The sequence below is a fragment of the Schistosoma haematobium genome, chromosome 1, assembly GCF_000699445.3.
Source record: "Schistosoma haematobium chromosome 1, whole genome shotgun sequence".
NCBI classification, from domain to species: domain Eukaryota; kingdom Metazoa; phylum Platyhelminthes; class Trematoda; order Strigeidida; family Schistosomatidae; genus Schistosoma; species Schistosoma haematobium.
The window spans coordinates 44,432,695-44,456,983 of NC_067196.1; the positions used below are offsets into that span (position 1 = coordinate 44,432,695).

Consider the following 24,289-nt stretch of genomic DNA (forward strand, 5'->3'; position numbering starts at 1 on the left):
CAGCAAAATGGTAAACAAACTTAAGTTCTATTTGACTATTCGAGTGTTGTATCAGATCATAATGTCAATAACAAGCATACAACTATGAGCCCATCACCACATTAATCATCTAGCCGAAATGTTCTGATTTAAATTTAAAAGAGTATGAATTAGATAAAATGATTGATCGCTTCATAGTTAAATGTACTGTTCTAAATTGTTTTGCTTAGCAGAATAATGACTCGCTGTATTGCATTATACATTTTACCGATTGCCAATACATAGATGAAACAAAAAAGAATACACTATCTTAGGTTTTCTCAAAAATAAATTATGCTTATCAAATCACTCATAAGGAGTTATACATAAGTAAAACCATAGCAACTTAAAATGAAAGGTACCAGAAGTAGTAAACGTCAGTATTTAGGCGACAAACTATGTCTGGTGAAAATATATGATAAGAATTTGATGAGGAAATGTTATTCTTCAAATACGTTCTTTTTTTTGTGGAGAAAAAAAGGAAAACTTTGGACGAGTTTGAGGAAAGATTAAAGAAATTATTCATTGAGCCAAAGTATACTGAATTATTCTCGTCATTCATTTGAATTGCTGAGGAAAATATATCAATGACATAAAAAAAATGTTATAGAACGACAAATACCTAAAGACATAATTCAAAGCCTAGCCTATTGTGAAGATGCTTGAAAAGGTTCCAGAAAGAAATCCCTCTTTATTTTGCCATAACAAGAAAAAAGAACAGTTCGATGTTATATTACATATCCCAGTAAACTAATCCAAGGATACTCATTCGAAAAGTACAAGTTTACTTTATAAAAACACAGGCTTGGTTTTGGAATGCTTTCTTTCGATTGAGATTTAATTTAGTCTTTTTCGATAAAATTTGAGATTTGAAAAACAAACAACGATCTAACTCTGTTAGGAGAACAAGACAAAGTATGAAACGTATTTCCGATCCAATAAATATCGGTTTCTTTTCTAGTAACCAACAACATGATTTTACAACTTTAAAGAGAGATGACTGTAGAAAACTTCCTTCAAATGTCTTTTTTCACAAATGATTGAAATCTTTAAGTATTAAACCATTCACTAAAATGAATCTTTAGTGTAGATTGTTTCAAATGAACTAATGCGTAGAAATAGAGGAAACATTTGAAATTGTACAAATAAGTACGTTTTACCATATTCAAAACGAAGCAACATTGAAACATCGACTTATTTAATGTTCTCATAAACTAATCCCAGAGTGTTTGATTATGACCAATAATAACTCAAGAAAGGAATCATCATTATTTTAAAGTTTTTGAGCTAGTATTCTAATTGAACATATACATAATATTTATATGAGAAGACTTACGTGAAGCGTTTCGGGTTAAAACTAAATATTTGTCCAGTTCCATTGTAATTTGAAAGAGAATTACTTATAGTCGGAGGGGATCGAGTCTTTGAATCATTAACCAATTTACCACTAATGTTTGAATTATTGTTGTTAACTCTTTTATTATTGTTACTATTCATATTATTATCTGTATTCCAATGATTATCAAATTGATTGTTTATGATTGGAGGGGAATTATTGTCAGATGCATTTGTATTTGTGCCAGAAACACCTCCACCATGAGAAGCTTGTTTAACTTGAGCCAATCCATGTACAAAAAAGTTCAGACTAGAAGATTTTGAGTGTAAAGTCTTACGAACTAATCTGTTAAAAATTATGAGTTAGTTAAAAAAATAAAACGCGAATTGGTGAATCATTGGAACGAAAACGAATAAAATGTAAATCGACCAGTGATCTTTATCTACGTTACTATAATTATCATTAGAAGACTGATTAGTTTGTCGTACATGTTCAATAAATACGAATTTCTATTTCCATTCCACAAAGCAATCAAATGAATGTTTTGCAATAGTAAGACACATGGAAGCTGTATAAAAAGGCCATGAACCTGCATTTCATAGTTGCTGGTATAGTTAATCGATGAGTATTCTGTAAATTAATAGCAACTGAACATTATACATGAATGAGATTATTTGACTAATATATTAGTTTGGATTTGTGAAAGATTATTGTTATTATTATTAATGGCTTTATTCAATATTATATGTTTGGTATAATATAGAATTTTCAGCACAAAGTATTCCAACAAGTTTCCTTTTCCTATTTTGTGATCGATCCTGACAGTAAATATTGAGTGATCGCCAGTTAGATCGTAGCAGTTCAGGAAACGACATCTGAATAATGTTCATTATTTTCAATGCATACTGCCAGTCACCACGATGTATCTGATTGTACTTTTTTGTAACTTCTACAGCGAATGGTCATAAACCTTTTATAAACGTGGCTGAATAGGTTATGAAATTAATAGACATAATGATGTGTCAAAACAAAGAAAATCAGTTAGCTTGTTGAAATATCGGGATGACAGGAACAGGTAGTCCAGATATTCAAGCAGGTTGTCAATAATGGACTTACAGAACTATCATAAGAAAATCATTATTATACTTTTACTATATAATTATTAAATACTTCTATAATTGTTTTTTTATATCCCTCTAATTGTAAACTCTCATTAATTGTTGTTACATGTCATATTGTTTAGTTACTTTTAATTGATTATTCTTTTATACCTCTTATTTTGTATGACTTAGTTATGTGTAAATCGTAAACTCTTATTTGTATTTCTATGTCGTTAAATATTCAACGTACATTATTGTACGAGCTTTTCAAATATAGAGGAATAGAGTACAATAGAAAAGATGAATCATTTGTTTTCCCTTGACATACAATATGGATACTGGTAACCTATGGAGAGATCGAATAAATGATTTTACTGCATACTAATTATTAACTATCAGTAAATTTGGTTGGACTATACTTGAATCACAGTACTCAACTTACAAATGACTTGAATATTTTAATTCGGAAAATACATGTATATTCGAAACTTGAAATAAATTGGAAATCAGACACCTGCGTTCGATGCAACGTGGAGCTCGTCAATAGATTTATCGTTTCCAAAGGAACAGTGCTACCCGGTAAAAGTGTATTTATATCAGTTAAAAAAAGTCAACATAGAGTCATTCAGATCGTAGCTGTAGATACACAAAGTTGAGTAATGCCAATCGGTATAAAATTCAGACTCACAACTCCGCTTTGATTGTAACCAACCACTTAACATTAATCAAATCACAACGTGATATCAAATAATTTGCTCTTAACACTAAAACCGGGTCGAAAAAAATCGGTCAGATTCAAATACACGGCCAAGGATTTGGGTACTAATTAGCAATCACTTAGTGAAGGGAAATTCACTGATTCATTTATATGGAAAGTTCAGCTGACACATTTTTTCAATTAGATGCCACCACAAGTACCAGACAGAAAACGTTCGTAATATTACAAAACGATCGCCAGATCATTTTATTGATGAACTATTTTTTAAATGAATTCATCATCATAGTGCACTTCACATGGACCATTTTATTAAAAGAAGATAACGGTAATAATAGAAATAATTTTTGTCTTACTCAGTAAAATATTGACTCGCTTCTTGATCATTCAATTCTAATCGTAGTGCTCTTAAAACAAATCGAATACAGTCACGATTCAATCCTGGTATATTCATTGATAAACTCTTTGTGATTAGAAGAAAAAAAATCAAATTAAGAAGTAAATAACAGATATAAGGGATAAAAAAACTGTGATAATTATACCACAAAGATTTAGTCAGTTATAACTAACAGAGAACCTAACACATATGTGCATCAGTTAATGTTATCTCAGCACATAGTATTGGAAAATTTACTCGAATTTCAAGTCATCTTCGACCAAGACTGTAGCATATAAATGGATTTAGTCATTAGAAGATACAGCATAACTGTTAAACATCTATTAATCCTTTGAAAATGACTGTAACATTTTTAAGATTGATGATAACAAAAATCGACATATTTATTTGTCAGAGTTTGCATCTTTTTCTTGGTGATATTAAAAACCAAAAGTGGTTAACATCTATTAATATATGTTCATCTTGAGTGGATTGACGTGTAGATAACATGTTGGCGCATGGAACGACAAGTACTAGGTTCAAGTCCCAGTGGGAACACAAACACAGATCGAAATGGGTCAAGGTGACAAGCCCTAAATAAGACGAAAAATGAGTCCTAGATCCCAATAGTAACCACAATCTGAATAATGTTAGATAGATTTGGGTTGAGAAAGTGTAAAAAATCAGCTGAATTCGTATTGCCCAGTTTTAATGGTGATTCCCAACTAACCATACTAAATTATTATCCGAAATGAGGTTTTCAATTTTAAACGGAAAAAATATAACATCAAACTAGACAACATAATCTCAACCACATAACAGTTAAGACAATACCGGGAATTCAAATAAAATATTATCAACATTTATTCATATCACTTACTAATTCAAGCAATGAAATCAGTTGATATGAACGATGTCTTAGTAAATTATAAGCTTCACAACATCTGTCAATAAAGATTTGTACACCTTGTTGTGAATGACTAGACCCATGACCTGGTGTATAACCAAATCCCGATGAATTATTTACACCATACGGTAAATTTGTTACATCTTTAGAATAGGTATTTAACACGTGTAACATATCTTGTGTCAACACGAAAGGTACACGATCTCTGTGAAAAAAAGTTGATAAATAGTAAATCATATGTCATAAACGGAAAATAATGGTGAACGGAAACACAAATAGGACATTTTATATAGTGGTCATTAATGCAATAATGTATAAATCAAATAACTTATTATATAATGCTAATTAATCAATTTTGCTGAGAATGTAAAGAGATGTCGATGAAGCAGAACTAATGGATACATGTGAAAAGTGTATGAAAATAATGTTTATGAATTCACTTAACTTAATACCAAACAGGATAATTTACTAATAAAGTGATAACTTATGACATTGATATCATTTAGAAGAAACCTAATCTGTGTTTTGAAAAGGTAATCAGTTCGCTTGTTTGTTTGCTGTGATAACCAAAAGTTGATCTCGTTTTGTTGACTACAATTTACAAAGTCCTACCCTAAACCCCATATTCGTCTCCCCATGAAATGTTTTTTACTATTTAATCAACGATTTCAACACACATGGTATGGTTATGAATGTTCTTGCATTACTAAGACATTTCTTTTTATCTGAAGTTGTATTAGATTCCTATAATTTAAATCTAATAATCATAGTTCACTGTTTTATTTATTTCTGCTCCTCATATTTAATGACCGCTCAACTTTAGTGACCACATAACAGGAAATTACGTAAGCCGTGATGTATAGCAGCGACTGAGTTAGTCAGAACTCTCACGTATATGTCACACTTTGTTTAGTATAAAACAAAATTAATAGATTTATAACTCAAATAACTGGAGATTAAGTTATTGAAAATAAATTTTTACCGTTTTCATAACACTGTAGACGTTTGTAGTCATCACAAGGAGAGGAGTACACCTACAAGACATAACGTATACCCGTTTAACTGTCTGTAGCTTACACAAAGAATTTCAGTCCTATTTTTTATTGATTAGTTTAAATTAAAGTTGGTCCTGCCTTGGTACCAAGTGCAGAACTATTGTAAAGAGAAAGTATTAGATAACTGTTTCGTTCTAGTATGAGAAATATGGCATTTGATCCACGAAAGTTTCACAGATGTGTTTATTTTGTTTTATTCCATGTGTCTATATTTCCATGCACATATGTTCTCCTTTCTTAAGAAGAGAAATTAGAATTAATAACTTATCTTAGAAGTATTATATCCCTTGTCTACCTAAGCATTCTTCAATGAGAGTATAAAAGAGGTGCACTGTTGCTACATATCGGATTGAGAAATTCAATCACCCAAGAATCAATTTACAATTACAAAACTAGCTCGAATCCAATTAACTAAACCAACCGTAGGATGACACTTATCTTGAGTTTCTACACAGACATTGTAATACAAAAAAACACACTCAATAATTACATTATATCTTAAAAAAACAGAAATAATATGTACACATATATTTACAAACCTTTTAATACCAGCAAATGTCTGGCTATTTCCAAATACCTTAGAAAAATCAACATGAAATACATGGCCAGAATAACGTATCATAATATTGTCATTATGCCGATCACCGACACCGAGTATATACGTTGCTACACAGCATCCAGCTAATGAACGTAGAAAATTATCTAAAGCCTTTTTATAATAGAAAAAAATAATAAACAATCACTAATGTAATCAATCAACATTATCATAACAGAAATTATGTCAACATGCAATGTGAAGCATAACTAAGTCGATTGATTAGAAATAGAGAAATCTATCATCATGTGGGCCGTGAACGCTCATTGTTGGGGAGTCCCGTACTAAGACGAAACGATTGTTCAGTGCTTCCAGTTTTTCAATGGTGATCTGAGTTAGATCGGTTCATGATTACAATGAAATTCGTCAAACTTGATAATCTCTGGCTGACAAATAGATATTATTGTATTGATAATAAAAGAATACGTTTACGTGTCAAAAATGTGTGATACTATCTCATTAGTACTATTGTGAGTAATGAATATATTGATAAGCTGTTGTATATCCAGATCACTAGTAGTCAACTATGTCGTCATAGAACTATTTTTAACAAAATGAAACCTGCATAAAAAACAATGCTCCTTGAACAGATCACTAGTGAACATTGAAATATGATTTGATAAACTGACTGTGTGAAAACGTTTTTTCTATAGTTCTTACTCTATAAATGCATTTGAATACTAAGCAGAGACGCTTCTGGACGTGTGAAAGACAAAAGTTCTATACTATGGTTACTTTCGATAAATCTTACCAGTATAAATCCTCATATTTAGTGACAATGTAAATCATCTGATATGTATTAAATAGCAATGTTAACATAAGTAAATCATCATTATTGAGTTCATTAAATTAACTAACTCGTTTATAATCCAATTCAGTAATATTTTGTGATTGCAACCATTTCGTGATAACACCTTCTTTGAAAGGTCCAGTTAAACCACCACCTTGTTGTTGAATCTGTCGAAGTGTACTACATTCTGAAACCTGATATAAGAAATATACAGAAAACAATAGTTTATTTTTTCTGAATGCATTTAGAATAATAATCTGTAATAAAGAATGTAAAACTATGCAGATCACTAATTGATTGCATATATTTTGAACAAGCATAATCTATGTGCAAATATGAAAATTCACCGATATTATCAATCAATATCTTATAGAGTCAACCACATAAATTACACAAACGATTATCGGCTAATAAAATTATCAGAAATTGAGGGCTATTAAACATATTAGTAAGCTCTATTATCAAACTTCTTTATCAGTTTGATCATGAGATCGAGTTTCTTTATCATAATTAGTATGATTCCTTCATATCAATGAGTTAAAGTATAATTAGCTAGATTCTTTATTTCAATCAATTCTTTAGATGATTCAACAGCCAACGAACATCTGTAAGAAGTTACTGTTCTACTTTAGACTCGAGCAACATTTATGATCATCAATTTTCACTAGGATACTAGAGGAATTTGTGGCAAAACCAATTAAAAGTAAGCAAGATTATTTGGTAGTTTTCATTCTAGTTTAAGATATTTTAAATCTATATCCCTAAATAGGACCAAACATAAGATTCTCAAGTGGAAAGCTTGGTTATGTCTTTAATGATCGAACGGTATTACGAGTATAGTGAGACCTGTAATTCATCGATCCATGATAGACAAATTATCAAGAAGTTTCAAAATAGAAGCAGAACTTCCTAATAATATATTATCCCCTAACTAATGTTGATTAATACTATCCAAATGTTCGATTTTTACTAAACTTACACTGACGATAACTGACAAGTCATTTAAAACCAGAAAACAGTGAAAAATAGATCTATTCATATCTGAGACACACTAACAGTCTGAATTGACATAATGCTCTGAATCCATTACACAATATAAAATCTAATATAATGCTGATTGACGTACAAGTACATGATGAACAATAAATCATACAGTTAAATATAGATTCACGGATGTTAATAGTTTTGATTTAGTTAATCAAAACTAGTTCAATACAATTAGTTTCGCATATCACTCATTAATGAACCAAAGATGATATATGATGGATTTTCATCATCCAATATGGCACAAATCCATGAAGTCACTGACAAGTGGACTGAGTCATGTTCGCAGGTGTAGACTACCTGGTTGGGATCCACGAGATGATAGCAACCGATGATTAGAGACCTTAAATGACAACTCGAAATCGTTTGCAATGACACAGGTGAATCTACTCTTTGTGTTCTCCAAAGTTATAATATTCTGAATTCTTCATGTCCCTTTTTTCCTCTTTCCAAATTTATTTCACTGGATTATACTCCTTGAATAACATCTTCAAACCCTAATCTCTCCGATTACAGTTCATACTTTTACTACCTCTACCACTATGGGTTTCGAATTAACAATTATATCTCTGTGCTAATGTGGTATGGCAACTCGAACTGATGTACGTATGAAGGAAGTTCTACGTTGTTACTGTCTGTCAATGAACTTTATGTAGCATGTCAAAATAAAAAAATCGGACGGGAGACAAAATTTACTGTTTTCGCACCTACCAATTCAATAAAACCTTTTTGTTCTTCGGTTGGCAGAATACGAAAATGAATCATGCGTAAATCTAATCCAGCATCTAACCATATTCGATCCATAAGAAAAGTCAGCTGACAGATTAAACTATCCAGACGTAAATCATCACCAACCTTAACGAAAACACAATGAAAAAATTGTAGATAATAATAAATAAATTTAAAAATAATAACTATCAATATAGGCTTGTGGAGATTGTTGAGTTTTGAGTGAGAACATGAATCAATCAATGTTAGATCACCACGCGTAATGCTGAGGAGTTCCATACTAGGATGGAACGGCCGTCAAGTGCTTCTAGGTTTTCAATGGTGATTTAACATTGATCCACTAAAAATATCAATAAAAATAATAACGTGAATAGATTGACAAATAAACCACAATAGCTAAACATCATGATACAAGGAATAATAAAAAAGCATCCACTAGTTTTGCTTATTTGATATTGAAATAACTGGTGAATGAATACATGCACAAATTCTAGTTAATTTGATTATACTAGATTAGATATGTATCTCTCCTATCTCTTATCATAAAATGTAACACTCAATACTTCAATCTGGCTGATAAAACTGTATTGCAACCAAGGCCTAGACAGTATGAAGTTGCTTCTAACTCAGTGATGATCAGTTATAGTAAGATAAAAAATAGTCTATATTTATTGACACTATCGGTGGATAACAATAATGTTGAATCAAAGGAACTGCATTACAATCGACAAAAATTATTTGGAAACCCATTTGACCCATAGCCTTCTGATGTTTACATACATGATATTTTCCAGATTTCGTAAGGCAAGTGTGCTAGATATGGATAAAAATTTTATACAAAACTATGAAGTAATCTAATATGCATCAGATATTGCGCGTACATTTACAAAAATGAACCTTAACACAACGAACCAATTGTAACTTCAGAAAGTAGAAGCATAAAATGAAATATTCAGTTCAGTCAAAATTGCTAAAACTTTAAATTTAACTACTCACAAGTAGTTAAAAGATACAAATTCACAAAACAAACATGATTTATTGCTGAATGTTTATCGAAAAAATAGTTAATAATATTCATAAAATCTTTTGCAACGACTAGACACAACAGATTTTCGGAACCGTTCAGTAGATAGAATTAGCTTTTATTAAAGTAGTATAGACATCTAATAAGACATATTATCTTGAATGGAGCAAGAACAAAGAACTAGGTAGAATAACGTGAATTCATCTTATTTCACATCAGCTGCTTACAAACTACGATATTTTAAAATCGAAATAATCGTCAAGTTTACATATAACAGTAAAATTGGATATGTATCATCATGGCGGAGTTATGAGTTTAGAATGTTAAAGTGTTGTAAATAAGTATAATGTATGAGAGAGGATTTTGGATCATCATACATAGTAACGAGACCATATGTTTTCAGTCTAATGTGATATCCTTGGGCCTACGACACAGATATGAGCAAACGACAACAATATATACATGCTTAATGGTCTATATTAAATTTAAGATGCAAGTCAGGTTTCTTTAGAATTTAAATACGAAAAAATTGTGTGTGATAATTCTAAAATTTATAAAACCATAAAATTATATATACATAGGTGCATCCTATGAATAATTAATCAAATAATTAACTCTGTAAAAAACCATAAGTATCGGGGAGATTTTTTTACCTTAAACATAACCATAAATGGTTCAGTACCGGCATCCAATGCATGAAATACAAGTCTCAATGGACAAGTGAATGATGTAAAGTAAGAACAAGCCTTAAAAAGAAAAGAAAACATTGAAAATGAATCAAAACTATATCTGGCTATTTCGCATTTACACATATGCATATGTATATGAATGTAGTTTTTTAAGAGGTAAAGCTTATACATTTTAGGGTGACATGTAACATAGTCTAAAACTAATCGAAGAAACATTGAAAACCAAAAAAATGCATTGAACCTTTGAGATATCCTGGTTTAAAACTACTGCACACCGTACAGATAACTAAAACTAAGGACTGTCATGATAACATTGAAATGTTAGATCTAAACAGCCGGCTGGTTATACATGATGACTATGCCAAATCAATAATCATGAAATAACAAGCATATGCCAATTGTTTACAGCTAATCGATTTTACAAAAGATTTCTATGGAACTAACTGGAACACTGACGAAAGTTATGAAACAGTCGGAAAGAAAAATGAAATATATCATCATCTAACGCTGAAATGTCATAATATTATGTTTATAATAAATCTGCCGAACAAAGGATATAAAATAAGGATTGAACAATATGACTTACAGTAATGTCAAGTCTATGAGTTATTAGTCCAGGGTTATATGGCATTCTCAAACCAAGATCATATTGAGATAGTTGATATTCACTTAGAATATTATCGGCAGATTTGTTTCTTGACCATTCTGAATCTAGTTTGGAGAAATCACTGATCAACTGATCATCTGCCCAAGAATTGGATCGTAACATTGAAATGTTTTTATCTGTTGTTTCAATGTGCGATGATGATGACGATATATCATGGTAGCTTTTAGAAAGTTCAGACATAAACCGTTTCAGATGCGTATAAAGAATATTTTCACGAACTGAAGCGTTTGGTCGAGCCTGTTTAACTTTTGTTGCTGGTTGCCAAAGATACACAGGGGAAGGCATAAAGAAAAAACACAAAAATGAATGAATTCTTAATAAAACAGCAAACATTCTACACGAAATTCAATTAACCAACTAATAGTTTCATAGAATACTCACTTAGGCCGATTACACCTCACGGAGGACCATAGGCTGTTAGTTTCTTCGTCGTGTCATATAGTTGTTCCATATTTCCTTTTCTTGCAGCTTTTTCCATGGGATAAAAAATTCTGAACCCTCAGTCTTCAAATTAACAATCAATGTCGTTCAAGGACACCGGCGAGAACCCCGTACGCTGATTGCTCGAAATAATTACACTGAATTTTGTCCAATTACAGCCTGACCTTGATTCGCTCATTTAAAAATTGAGGGTTCAGAATTTTTTATCCCATCCCCGTCGCCAATTGTTAAAACTTGTCAGTTGAATGCCACTTGTTATATCTGGTTGTCGCTGATTGTTGTGTCGGAAACTCTTATCACTTATACTCGAAACAAGGGACCTCTGCAACTCCCACGACGCAAAAGTAAGAACACAAAGACTGGTCTAAGTGAAGATTTATTAACCCCAAAACACGACGACGACCCTAGTCGAAAATACACTTATTTATGTATTGATCGTACACACACTTTGATTAAAAATTAGGATGAAATCATATTTATAAAAATACTCAGTTATAACAAATTACATATAGAGCATGGTTCATGTCAATTGAATACAAGAATATCGTATATTATACGGAATAAAATATCATACGAGAAAAATAAAACAAATACTACACGGAATGATCATCACATTGAATCAGAACGGAAGTAATGTTGAACAAAACTCATAATTAGTAAGTCAATCGAATTTTGACTTTTCTTTCCATCATAGCACCTCCCCTTCCTTTTTTGAAGATTCAAAGTTAAGATCCCACCTTCTTTCTATTGAATGATGTTTGATGGCCCCAGATCCATGAGATTCCCAACCCATAAGTGCTTTACTTGCTTCTTTGGACAGCATTAGATCAAATCCATGAGTGTGTGGAGCATTTTCTTCTCCGTGACAAGAATACAGCAGCATCTCTCCTGAATCTATCCTTTTCTATCTTAGACTACAATGAACCTCGCTGATTTCGAGTAGTGCCAAGTTGTATCTGCTCATTTCCATATATTTGGCTGGTCCTCCAAGTCTCCCGCATTGCCCGGACATTCCATATACCTATATTAATTGTTGCTCTGGTTGTCAGAAGGGGCATCAGCCTCGTGACTCCAGAAGAATATCAGTTTTCATCATGAGACATCATAATACTTCCTTCAACTCTGAGGACAGAGTTGAAGACAGATTTTATATGATTTAAGTTGTTTATTCTGGTTAGTGTTTTTTAGGAAGATTATTTTCTATAAGATGGGGTTGCAGACTCCACGCCCAACTCTCCACCTTTAACCGGGTTTGTGACCGACAGTAGCCCTAGAAGAGCTGCATGAGGAGTAGAATAAGAGTTGGTCAATTGGACAAAAATTTAACCCACTACAGTTATCAAAACATGTGCTTCATTAGTAGTGTTAATGACAGCAAAATAACTATTTTCCTCGCAAACTCTAGGATTTTTGTTTTATTGGAAAACTTAATAGACTAACTTCCACACTTACATATCTTTCTACATATATCTATATATTTATGTAATCTTCATAATACCGCGTTTACACTGAATATAAATATTACAATAAGTGTTCAATAACATTTCTAGCAATTAGAGTACATGAGAAACTACACCTTCAATGTCAATCAACGATTTTGATCACTAATTCAGTCCTGGAAGGCATGAAGATTAATTGATCATGATGGACAGTTATTTAAATAAACATACTGTTGAAATCACATACTATTTTCAGTAATGCGTATCATATTATCAAAAAATAAAGACATGACAATATACACTAAAATGTAGAAGCCTACAATAACACAATATTTGTTTAAATCATATATTCATTTATTGGTCAGGAAAATGTGAAGATAATGCGAAGCGATGAATTGCTGGAAGTCTACTTCTTATTACGATTATCATCATTATCAAACTAAGATAAGAAAATAACAGAATATTTGGTCATAGACAATATGTAATAAAAGCAATCCGAGGAGTAAAATTATGAAAAACGGTCAAGTATAAATATTTACCAGTTACAGACAAATGATTAATCATTTCCTCTTGACGTTTCCACATAGCATGAAGTCTAGAATTTGCATTCCAATATAGAGCGGCTTGAATAAAACGAAAACGTTGTAATTTCCATTCAGATAATGGTTGAGGATGATGTAGCATTGGATAAAGATACCTTAAACATTAAAAGGAATTCCATGTCAGTGTAAATAAGACCAACAAATAACTAGTATTCCGTCGTGAAAATGAAAAAAATTCTCAAAAATAAGTTTTAACCGACTTACAAAACAACAACATAAAAATAATAATGAATAGGTGAACCCCTTCATGTTACATAAATAGATAAACACGTAGACTGATCTTGTTGATATTCTTCGTTTCGCCTCCGTCATTCTGAATCACCAATTCATTAGAGACGAACCTGATCTAATAGTAGAAATAGTATAATAGTAATTCATCAAGATACAAGCATCTTAATGACTGTATCCGAATTCCGGGTATAATTAATGCAAATGAAAAGCTTTAATTAATTGTCCGCCTACAAATGCTATCTACTGATTCATATGAATAGCCAACGCTGTATGACCTCTTAATCAATAGTAATTAAGTGACTGTACATATTTTGATATATTATCTGAATAATGGCGTGATAAATACCGTAATTAACACCTACTCAATGCATAAATGTTTTGTTATATCGTTAAGACTGTGGCTATAAAACCGGCAAAAAATTTGTGAATACCTTTCAGTATATACATTATTATTATTGCTCAAATATTTCATAATACATAAGGCAAAATATGGATAGGTAAAGAAATATTGAAACACTTAGAGCATTTACTATGACTTATAGATATAAATATGAAAAGTATGACTGCTTCTGCTTATTCCGTCACATGCACCGAGAGCGTTAGGAACGGACACATTAGCCCCTTCCTAGACTAAACCTTTCTTGATTCTCGAAAACCCGACGGAAAACAGAAAATAGAAGATATGAAAAAAGTTGTAGTTGACAAGTTAGTTGATGTACAGAAAATAGATGTATATGTATGGTTTTAGAAGATCCTGGTTTTCTAGTGGCTTCCATCAATGATATTAAAGTCATTGAGATATTTGGTAACTGTACAGTCAAATTTCGAAACTAAAATCAATCACTTCCTAAAGGTTTTTTTAGAATTTTTACGAAAATGTTAATTAGTCAAAGTACTTCCAAGTTTTCTCTGATTTTAAAATGTTTCAAGGAATTGTAGATGACCAGTTAGTTAACCAATTCAAAATGAGTATTTTAACTAGTATTGACAATGTTTAGTTATTATGAGAAAATCTGCGATATAACTGTTGACTGAATCTAGTTTATATTCAGAGATGCTTAAAAAGAATACACTTTCGTTGTGTACTTTATTCTTAACTTGTAACTTAATCCTATCATTTAATGAATTCGTTCGGTAAAACCGATAACTTAAATTCTTGGACAATCTAAAAAATTCACAATTTAAGCATTATACTTGGCTTAATCACGATTCGTTGTAACTGTATCGATGGGGTTCGTCAATTTGTCATCAGTGTACAACATATCCACCATACAGTTTACATAACGTAATAATTTATTAGTTCTTATTATTCATAACTTACCAATATAAAGAATTGGCGAATCGCATTGAAAATGCAGCTCTATATAAGAGTAAACTTACTAAACCAGAATAATCAAGGTATAAATCATGGTTTACAGCCTAAAAGGAAAAAAAATTGGAAGGATACGGAAATTATTTTGAAGAAGACATCAAAAATCAAACATGGACAAAAAATAAGGCCACAATTTAATACATAAAAATTATAACTTCAATTGAAAAACTAATAAGTACAGTCTATGTAGTTGATAAATAGCATGAAATGTAAAGTACAGAAGTATTTTATAAAGGATAATTGTAATCATAATTTGTTTGGATCTGAAATACTCTATACACCCAGCAAGATCGATGAGAGCGACACATAACTAGGCTGAAGTTCAATAAAATGTCTGAAAAGAATGAATCAATGACAAAGGAATTATATTACAAACTTCAGAGTCTTAAACAGCGCTCAAGACCATGAATTTTAACAGCACAAGGTGAAGTGTTAAACAGAAGCATATGACATACTAGTAACGGTACATAGTACCAATTTCAGGTATTGGAATTTGTACTTTAACAATTTAGACCAAAGTACACAAGTTTAGTGCAAACACATCTGAAAAACCTCTTATTCAATCTTTAGCACCTAAATAAAAAATAAATATAATCATACTTATGGAGTGATTTCAAACAACCCAAAGACTTAATCAGTCAGACAGACTAACTGAGCTGATATATCGATGTTTTTACCTTGACAGTTGTTCTTATTTCGATCGCCATGACATTCAGTGCACCTTTTCATGGTCTCTGATAGCACTTTTTATTTTAAGGAAACGTGAAAGCTTAGGAACACGTAACTTTGACAAATAACTTAATTGATTTGACTTCCACAATCCTAAAGTTTGGTAATAAGACGAACGTACAAAAGGTGAGAATAAACAAACACTTTTGTAAGTTACATCACTGACCGATCTTATCTCGACAACAGTTGAGAATCATGTGCACATAGTTAGCGAACTTCAAAAGCTAATTCTGGAGTTCTGTAGAGAAGTTGTGATCATTAAAGTACAATTGTGTCGGTCATGAGGCAGATGCAAACTAAAAAGACTGAAAGATGTTTGAGAATCATCAAAAATTAATAAAAATTAAACATGAAAATCATTGTCAGTTTAAAGATTTGAAAGTTAAGTGTTCACTATGCGAACTGAATGTCCTAGGATTGATACCGGGGGGAAGTCATTGATGCGTCATGCTGAGTCCCAGACTAAGAAGAGAACGTTGTCTAGTGCTTCTTGATTTTCAAAGGTTGATTAATTAAGATCAAGACATGATGAAAAATATTAAAATTTAACAAACCCTAAAACCCTCATGGCAAAACAAACATTCATTGGAACACAATGATAGTTAGGTATTATAGTGATAAATAAAAACTTTTTTGTTACAACCCAACCCTACATTTCGTTATTGAACAATCGAATAGTAAATTACTATAACTATATAATGTAAACCATACAAACATTCTTAGTTGAATGAACGGTTGATTTATGTCGACTCAACTAGAATATTCTTAACTTTAAATAAGAAAAAGAGGATATTCCTAGATTTCCATGTGTGATACCATTCGGATTTCTTATTAATATTGGGGGAAGAATACTAGATAATCTGATTAATAAGTCACTACATATGAAACGTTAAACAATAATTTATCGTGAGTCTAGACGAATTCGACATCCAGTGAAAATGTATCCCTAGGGCTGTTTAACTTGACCACATTGAAGTTAGCCGATCGGTATAGGTGACACCGGTCGCACTCATCTACATCGTAAGTACATCCAACTATTGCAATTTATATCAACTGACAACCTAGCTATTGCAGGAATAAGTTGTATTCTAAATGAATATCAATATTCACCATAGTAAATTTTGTAATTTTCATAAAGAATGATTACCTTTCGAATAAAAAAAACGTAAAAAGTGTACTAGTTATTAACAATTTTGAAATTGATACAGAGCATTCTAGCATACAACATAGACCATCAAACAAATAAATGACCATAGGAGTTGGGTATTTGTAAATAAAATAAAGATGAACGTTATCGCAAAGACACATAGTACAATAAAATAGAGCACAATTAAAAGTACCTCAATTATTTGAGGAAGATATAAAAGAAGATTATCTGATGACAGTAATGACAATGCTCTAGTAGCCCAATGACGTATACCTTGATCTGCAACATCCGATGAAAGTAGACGTAGAATGAGACCAGGATAAGGTACTGGAGTGACTGCTAAAAGACTGAAGTAAAACAATATTAACTTGAATAAAATATCAGTTTTACAATGAATTATAATTCGTCGTTGCGTAGCAAGGAAATGAAATGAATACCTTCAAATAGCGATTCAGTACACTAGTCAAGAAGGTGATTCGACTTACTAAGGTATTCAAAAAAATTTAAACAAGGTGATCGGAACACTAATTGTTAGATCTAATCTCCCAGTCCTTATGGACTTAAATGAGGCAAAGATTGGAGAAGTAAAGCTTGATGAAGCATAAGCAGTTATGTACGTAAGTTATACAAAAATTAAATGTACTGCTGGATGATTGAAACGAATATGGACATTATAGTCAAGTTTGTATCAATCAGCCATAATCAACGTTTAACTGCTAAAAACGTATTTCGACTTACGAAGAGAGATATCAAGTCAGGTGGGTTAATATGGTGGGAACTAAGTTACCTATGGGGTATTTACTGGAATTGTATGGCGATATACATTTTTTTCCAATTTTTGATGGTTCTCTTTATGCATAAGGTTTTCTCATGAGGAGAAAAACAGAGTTACAAGTTGATAATGATAAGAAATAAAATTGTGACTACAAGCACTAAAAATAATTCAGACCCTCGCAGTCGTATAGGCAGGTTGACAATCCAATAAATTTTGACTAAATTGCACGCTAATCGGAAGAAAAACTAGCCACATTTCATTGATTAACTGTTCATTATGAGAGAAAAATGCAATATTTAGTTGTAGAATATGATAATTTATCGATTGAAGGTTTTGGTAGTCCGACCGCTATATTACGAATCATATTTTGAACGGTATGTAACTAGCTTTAAGATGACCAGATAAGTACCTTTATAAACCGCTAGACACAAAAGAAATTTGGCTTAACGTCGAGTCCGTAGTCGATAATTATTAAGTTACAACAAATTCAGATTACCAATCTGAGAACTTCTTAATACCGATTATCCAAAGTGAAAATAAACAACTGCTTTTGAGAATACCTCAACGAAAGTAAAAATGCACAGGTAAATAATTAACAAAACATAGCCCACTGACAAGTATAAATTGAATCAAAGATTCCCAGGTTTGATATATCCATATCAAAGTGAGTGGTAATGTATCGACCAAGAATCGAATATATATTAATAGTCGATTTCTAGAAAAAGTATGGTTCACATGACTACTAGGCAGTACAAACCTTATTGTTACATATTAACCATTACGATAAGTTTTGTACACCCTAACATTCAGTAAATTAAACACTGAAAAGTTCATATACATAAAAAGCAATAAACCAAACTCCAATCACCTGTATATTTCTTTCAGTAATTTTTGCCAACACCATTTATCTGTATAACTTTTTAAATTCTGTCTTGTTGCTTGTGGCCAACTAACTAGACAACTGATAACAAATGCAATCATAGCATCAGGTACATCACACATAGAATAACGTAAATTCCATAAAACTTCAATAGCGATTGCAGGTGGACATGGTAGATAACAAGCGACTGAATTGATATTACATGTTGTTAAATTATTACAAATACTATTGTTACTACTATTACAACTATTAGTGTTATTATTATTATGATTATTATTATTATTACTGGAATTAGAGTTGTTGCCAAGATGGCCACTTGATCCACTACCACTACCGCTGATACCACTGTTACAACTACTATTCCCAATCACATTTCCGTTGTACTGACTAAAAGATGAATTCATAGAACTGAGTACAGCTAAATGTAAGACAGGGATTGGGACACGTTCTTGTCGTTTAGATAGATGCACTGATGATGATGCTGCACTATAAGCCATTAAACATCCATCAACAGATTTAAATGATAATTCTGGATTTAATATTTGCATGAAAATAGCAGATTTAGCTTCATTTATCGACTGTTTTGCATTGGAACAAAGTGAATGAAACGATGAAACTTGTCTGCGAAATGAAAAAAAGAAAAAAACTACTTCATATATGATTTCATAAGAATTATAACATGTGTATTTCACATTTTAACGTTATTTGTTTTATAAACATGTAGGAAAATACTTTTCAAAACACGAATGAAATTAATATCACCATATAGCATTTTGGCACATGGCTTGGACGCAATTTTTAAAACCTAAGAGCACCTAATAGCTCTTCTTACAACAATACGCAACACCAAAAAAAAAACTAGATACAAAACGTACAAATTACAGTTTAAATGATATTGATAACATTGTGAACCACTGGATTCCAAGATGTTACACTTAACACAAAACCTAAGTTACTACCGTTCAGCTTTGATGTGATATATTGAATAAGCAATACTGATAAGTTACAGACTATGACGAAACAATTATCCAAAATTACATCAACACATCATTCAGACTATAAAGAAAAGTATGCTGAATGTTGTAATTTACACAGAAAGTGTCCTTTTTCGAAGCATCTATCTATTGAAGTAGACTAACATGAGCTAGTTAAACACTGTTCTGAACTCAGACAATAATATTTGACAAATATTAGAGATCTATAACAGTAAGAATGAATTAAAAGAAAAGAAAATATCTACATATTTATCCAAAAGTATTTAAATTTATGTTATGTAAATAGTTGAAAGTGAGATTTTACAGTTGTAAAGTAATAGTCTCAAAAGTATAATAAGAAAGAAGTCTATAATACATGGACGAATATAAAATATAAATTTCGAATATAATAGGATGATTTTTGTTATATATTGAAAGAAAGTACACTTTTATAGATATTAATTTTACTAAATGAATATCACTTATCTTCATTTAGTCAGTAGAGTTATAGGGATAAATGTAATCCACTAACGTGAAAATAGATTGATCAAGATACACATGAACAAGACTTACATTTCATTAGAGTTCTCCAATTCACTTTCTGATTGGATAATGACTGGGAATTCAATTTCATATTGATATTCAGGAAAACAAAGCTACAATCAAATAATAATAAATAAGCAAAGAAATACAATTATATACATTATTTACAATTTGATAGTAGATCATTAAAATACAGCTTCAAGGTAAACAAAGTTGATTGCATGTAATATGCTACTCAAGCACAGATTCCTGAGTTAATGAAATAAGAATTGATGCACTAAGTAAAAATAAAACAACACTGAAAGCATCTTACCTGTACAACTGGACATCCTGGTGAACTATTTGATTGGGACCATGTAGGCCGATATTCATGCATTAATTCAGATGGTGGCCAAAGACCAACAATCATTGTGTTTTGCTTTAATCGACCATTTATATCGAATAAAGGTAAATTCACCCAACCGATTAACGTCCCGTCAACTGTAATAGAGTTTAATTAGTTTTCTATATAATAATAACATTCAACTGGAAAACATATCAACCTGTAAAGGTATATGTCAGTTGCACAAGAGATACTTTTTACCTAATTGTTACAGAGTCTTTAACAAAATCCTAGGAAATCGTTTACTAAAGAATTATACTAAATCTTTGAAATCATAACACTTGAACAAAACATCAGATTCATACTATAGCTTTGAAATAATTTAAAATTCTGTGGGTATTTGTATGGACCAAACAAGTATTTAGCATGTGATTTACAGACTACTACCAGTCATCACTAATATATTTCATTAAAACAATTATAATATAGGAGAAAAAGTTACACACCGTTTTATGAGCGCAAACCACTGAAACCAAATAATTCATGAGCATTGAGAGGAACAAATCAATCTGAAAACTAACTCGCCATAGACAGACATCAACTAAGGAAACACAAGCGGAAAATATAAAGCTATTTGAAGTTATTTCGACCTACTATTACGACGCTGGTAAACAGAGTTAATCCTCAGTCAGTCAGTCAGTAACAACGTGGAACTTCGTACGTACGTACATCAGTTCGAGTTACCATACCACCTCAACACCATGCAACACGAAAATAAAATCCTTACACCTCACCGTGAACATTCATTCAATTAATTGTAATTTGAATATCATTTACGAATTTAATCAACGTGCGATCAGTACTGGCCGGAAATTTTTAAGGATAGCGGTCCAGTATTAACAGTGAGATTAACTGAGGTCTTGGGTAGAATTTGGGAACTGGACGTAATCCCATCTGACTGGTCTCAATCACTGATTGTGCCAGTCTATAAGAAAGAACAAAAGTCCTCTTGTGACAATCACAGAGGAATCAGTTTGACTAATATAGTGTCTAAAATTTTAGATTCAATAATACTTCGACGCCCGAATAAAGCTCGTGAAGAACAGACTAGAGGAAACCAGACTGGTTTTCGACCTGGACGTGGTTGTATAGACCATATATTCACACTACGTCAGGCTCTAGAACATAGACACACGTTCAGACGCCCCACAATCGTAGTATTTCTCGACCTTGAGGCGGCATTTGACTCTGTTGATCGAGAGGTTCTATGGCAGTGTTTGTCACTGACTGACTGTTTCTCACTGAAAGGAGTACCAACGAAGTACATTAACCTTATACAGACTCTCTACTCAAACACAATTGGCCGAGTGAGAGCTTATGCCGAACTGTCATCAGAATTGATTAACTCGAGTGGTGTTCGTCAGGGCTGTCCACTCTCTCCATTCTTGTTCAACTTTGTGGTCGACGTACTTTTAGAGATAACACTCTCCTCATCTAAATTTCCAGGGGTTGAACTTCTACCGGGAGGTTTACTTGTTGAACTAGAATATGCAGATGACATAGTTTTATTTGGTGAAGACGCTGACAAAATGCAGAGTCTTCTGACCAATCTAAGCAACAATGCAAGCATGTTCGGAATGCGATTCTCTCCCAAGAAATGCAAAATAGCGTTTCAGGATTGGGTTGCATCGACATCCGAACTAATGATAGGGAGTGAAGTAATTGAGTGTGTCGATCGCTTCATTTACCTTGGAAGTCTCATCAGCCCTTGTAGTCTGGTGTGTGACGAAATGTCAGCACGGATACAGAAGGCTCGACTAGCTTTTACCAACTTGCGTCATTTATGGCGTAATCGAGATATCCGTCTATCAACCAAAAGACGTGTTTACTATGTGGCAGTTCGTTCCGTCCTACTTTATGGCCGTGAAACATGGCCAGTAAGTATGGAGGACATTGGTAGGTTACTAGTATTCGATCATAGGTGTCTTCGAAACATTGCTCGTATATCCTGGGACCACCGAGTAAATAATGCAGTTGTTAGGAAACGCTATTAGGTAAGGATGGTAAATCAACTGATGACGTTTCACTACTTCATCAGTTGAGATGGCTGGGACACGTGTTACGTATGCCCAACCACCAACTGCCCCGACGTGCGATGTTTTCTGGTGTAGGAGTGGGTTGGAAGAAAGCTAGGGGCGGCCAGACCAATACGTGGCACAAATCTATGGAGTCACTGACAAGTGGACTGAGTCATGATCGTAGGTGTAGACTACCTGGTTGGGATCCACGAGATGATAGCAACCGATGATTAGAGACCTTAAATGACAACTCGAAATCGTTTGCAATGACACGGGTGAATCTACTCTTTGTGTTCTCCAAAGTTATAATATTCTGAATTCTTCATGTCCCTTTTTTCCTCTTTCCAAATTTATTTCACTGGATTATACTCCTTGAATAACATCTTCAAACCCTAATCTCTCCGATTACAGTTCATACTTTTACTACCTCTACCACTATGGGATTTGAATTAACAATTATATCTCTGTGCTAATGTGGTATAGCAACTCGAATTGATGTACGTACGTACGTGCGAAGTTCTTCGTTGTTGCTGACTGACTGACTGGGCGGACATAATATGACGTCCAAATAAAACAGACGATTGATTATGTTATTATTCATCTGGTCATTTTGTAAGAAAAATATAAGGCTTTAGTATTTATTTAAAATAATCAGGGGAAATCGGCAACTCCTCGTTTTCTAATTGCGCTGATCACGTTAGGACAATTTGTATGAACATAACAAGATGAAGTGAAAGTCATCGATGTTATGAAACATAAAACAGACTCATCATTAGTGTACTCAATGAATCAGTGGCAAGTCTTCTACTTGAACGCTAGATACGGTTCCTAAACTCTTCTAGAAACCCCCAGGCTAGAACTACTCAGTGATTTGAACACGAAAGAAAAGGCGCGAAATATGGAAGAAACGTTATATTCTAAAGACTCATTTATGTACAGAAAGTCTAGGGTTTTTATAGTATTTTAAATGGCCTTGGGTTTCCAGAGACTTCTTGAACGCTACTAAACATAGTAAAAGTATTGGTGATCATCAACTCGACATGTGACTTTTCACTTTTTAGACGTTTCTGGCAAAAGTTCTAGCAAATGCTGATTGGATAAGATGCTTCTCAGTGTTTTCAGTCCTTTTTTTGTGGCTTTTTCGGGTTTTCTGGATCATCACCAACAATCAGTTACCTCATTAAGTGGTGACAATAAAGTAGAATTCATATCAAAAAGGGCTGTGCTTCTTCCCAGTTTGTGACACTGCAGCAACTATAACATAACCAGGAATTCTATTTACATTTCCCAGATCTCATGATAATCCCTAAACCATTGGTTTCACAAACCATTATACGTAGTTTCGCAAATGCATGATGAAAAATTTCAAGTGAATATAAAATATAAACGTGCAAATCGTATTTATTAGTTCATATCTCATCATATCAACTAACCATCAGAATTGTCCGTATTCAATTTCTTACACCAAAATAAACTAATAGCTAACATTGCTTCTCGTGGAAGTTGACTAATAGTGAAACCTATACAAATGGACAATAAAAAGAATTGCATAAGTAGTGAAAATAAATAATATTGTTCATGTATTATATATATTTGTCCATAATCAAACAATATTTAGACGCCGATTATTAATAAAAAATAAATTAGGTTTAATCAAGAATATTTTAATTGCTAGTAAAGAAAAAGACAACTGTCTACAATAAATACCATT

The 24,289-nt window shown here is 32.3% G+C and overlaps 1 protein-coding gene across 2 annotated transcripts in view; it reads right to left on the bottom strand.

Moving 5' to 3' along the window:
- PIK3C2A_1 (Phosphatidylinositol 4-phosphate 3-kinase C2 domain-containing subunit alpha) overlaps window positions 1-24,289 on the bottom strand; it is an 88,458-nt gene that overhangs the window by 21,768 nt on the left and 42,401 nt on the right. The window contains exons 12-26 of one of the 2 annotated variants that reach the window (XM_051218327.1): window positions 24,012-24,098; window positions 20,492-20,658; window positions 20,209-20,291; window positions 18,650-19,282; window positions 17,200-17,353; window positions 15,080-15,177; window positions 13,465-13,622; window positions 10,965-11,299; window positions 10,343-10,435; window positions 8,648-8,791; window positions 6,961-7,086; window positions 6,047-6,216; window positions 4,426-4,657; window positions 3,526-3,632; window positions 1,355-1,699 (exon numbers count right to left, since the gene is read on the bottom strand). In XM_051218327.1, coding sequence (XP_051074179.1) covers window positions 1,355-1,699; window positions 3,526-3,632; window positions 4,426-4,657; window positions 6,047-6,216; window positions 6,961-7,086; window positions 8,648-8,791; window positions 10,343-10,435; window positions 10,965-11,299; window positions 13,465-13,622; window positions 15,080-15,177; window positions 17,200-17,353; window positions 18,650-19,282; window positions 20,209-20,291; window positions 20,492-20,658; window positions 24,012-24,098 — 2,932 coding nt within the window. Of the gene's footprint in view, window positions 1-1,354; window positions 1,700-3,525; window positions 3,633-4,425; window positions 4,658-6,046; window positions 6,217-6,960; window positions 7,087-8,647; window positions 8,792-10,342; window positions 10,436-10,964; window positions 15,178-17,199; window positions 17,354-18,649; window positions 19,283-20,208; window positions 20,292-20,491; window positions 20,659-24,011; window positions 24,099-24,289 lie in introns of both variants that reach the window. The other variant, XM_051218326.1, reaches the window with a different exon arrangement.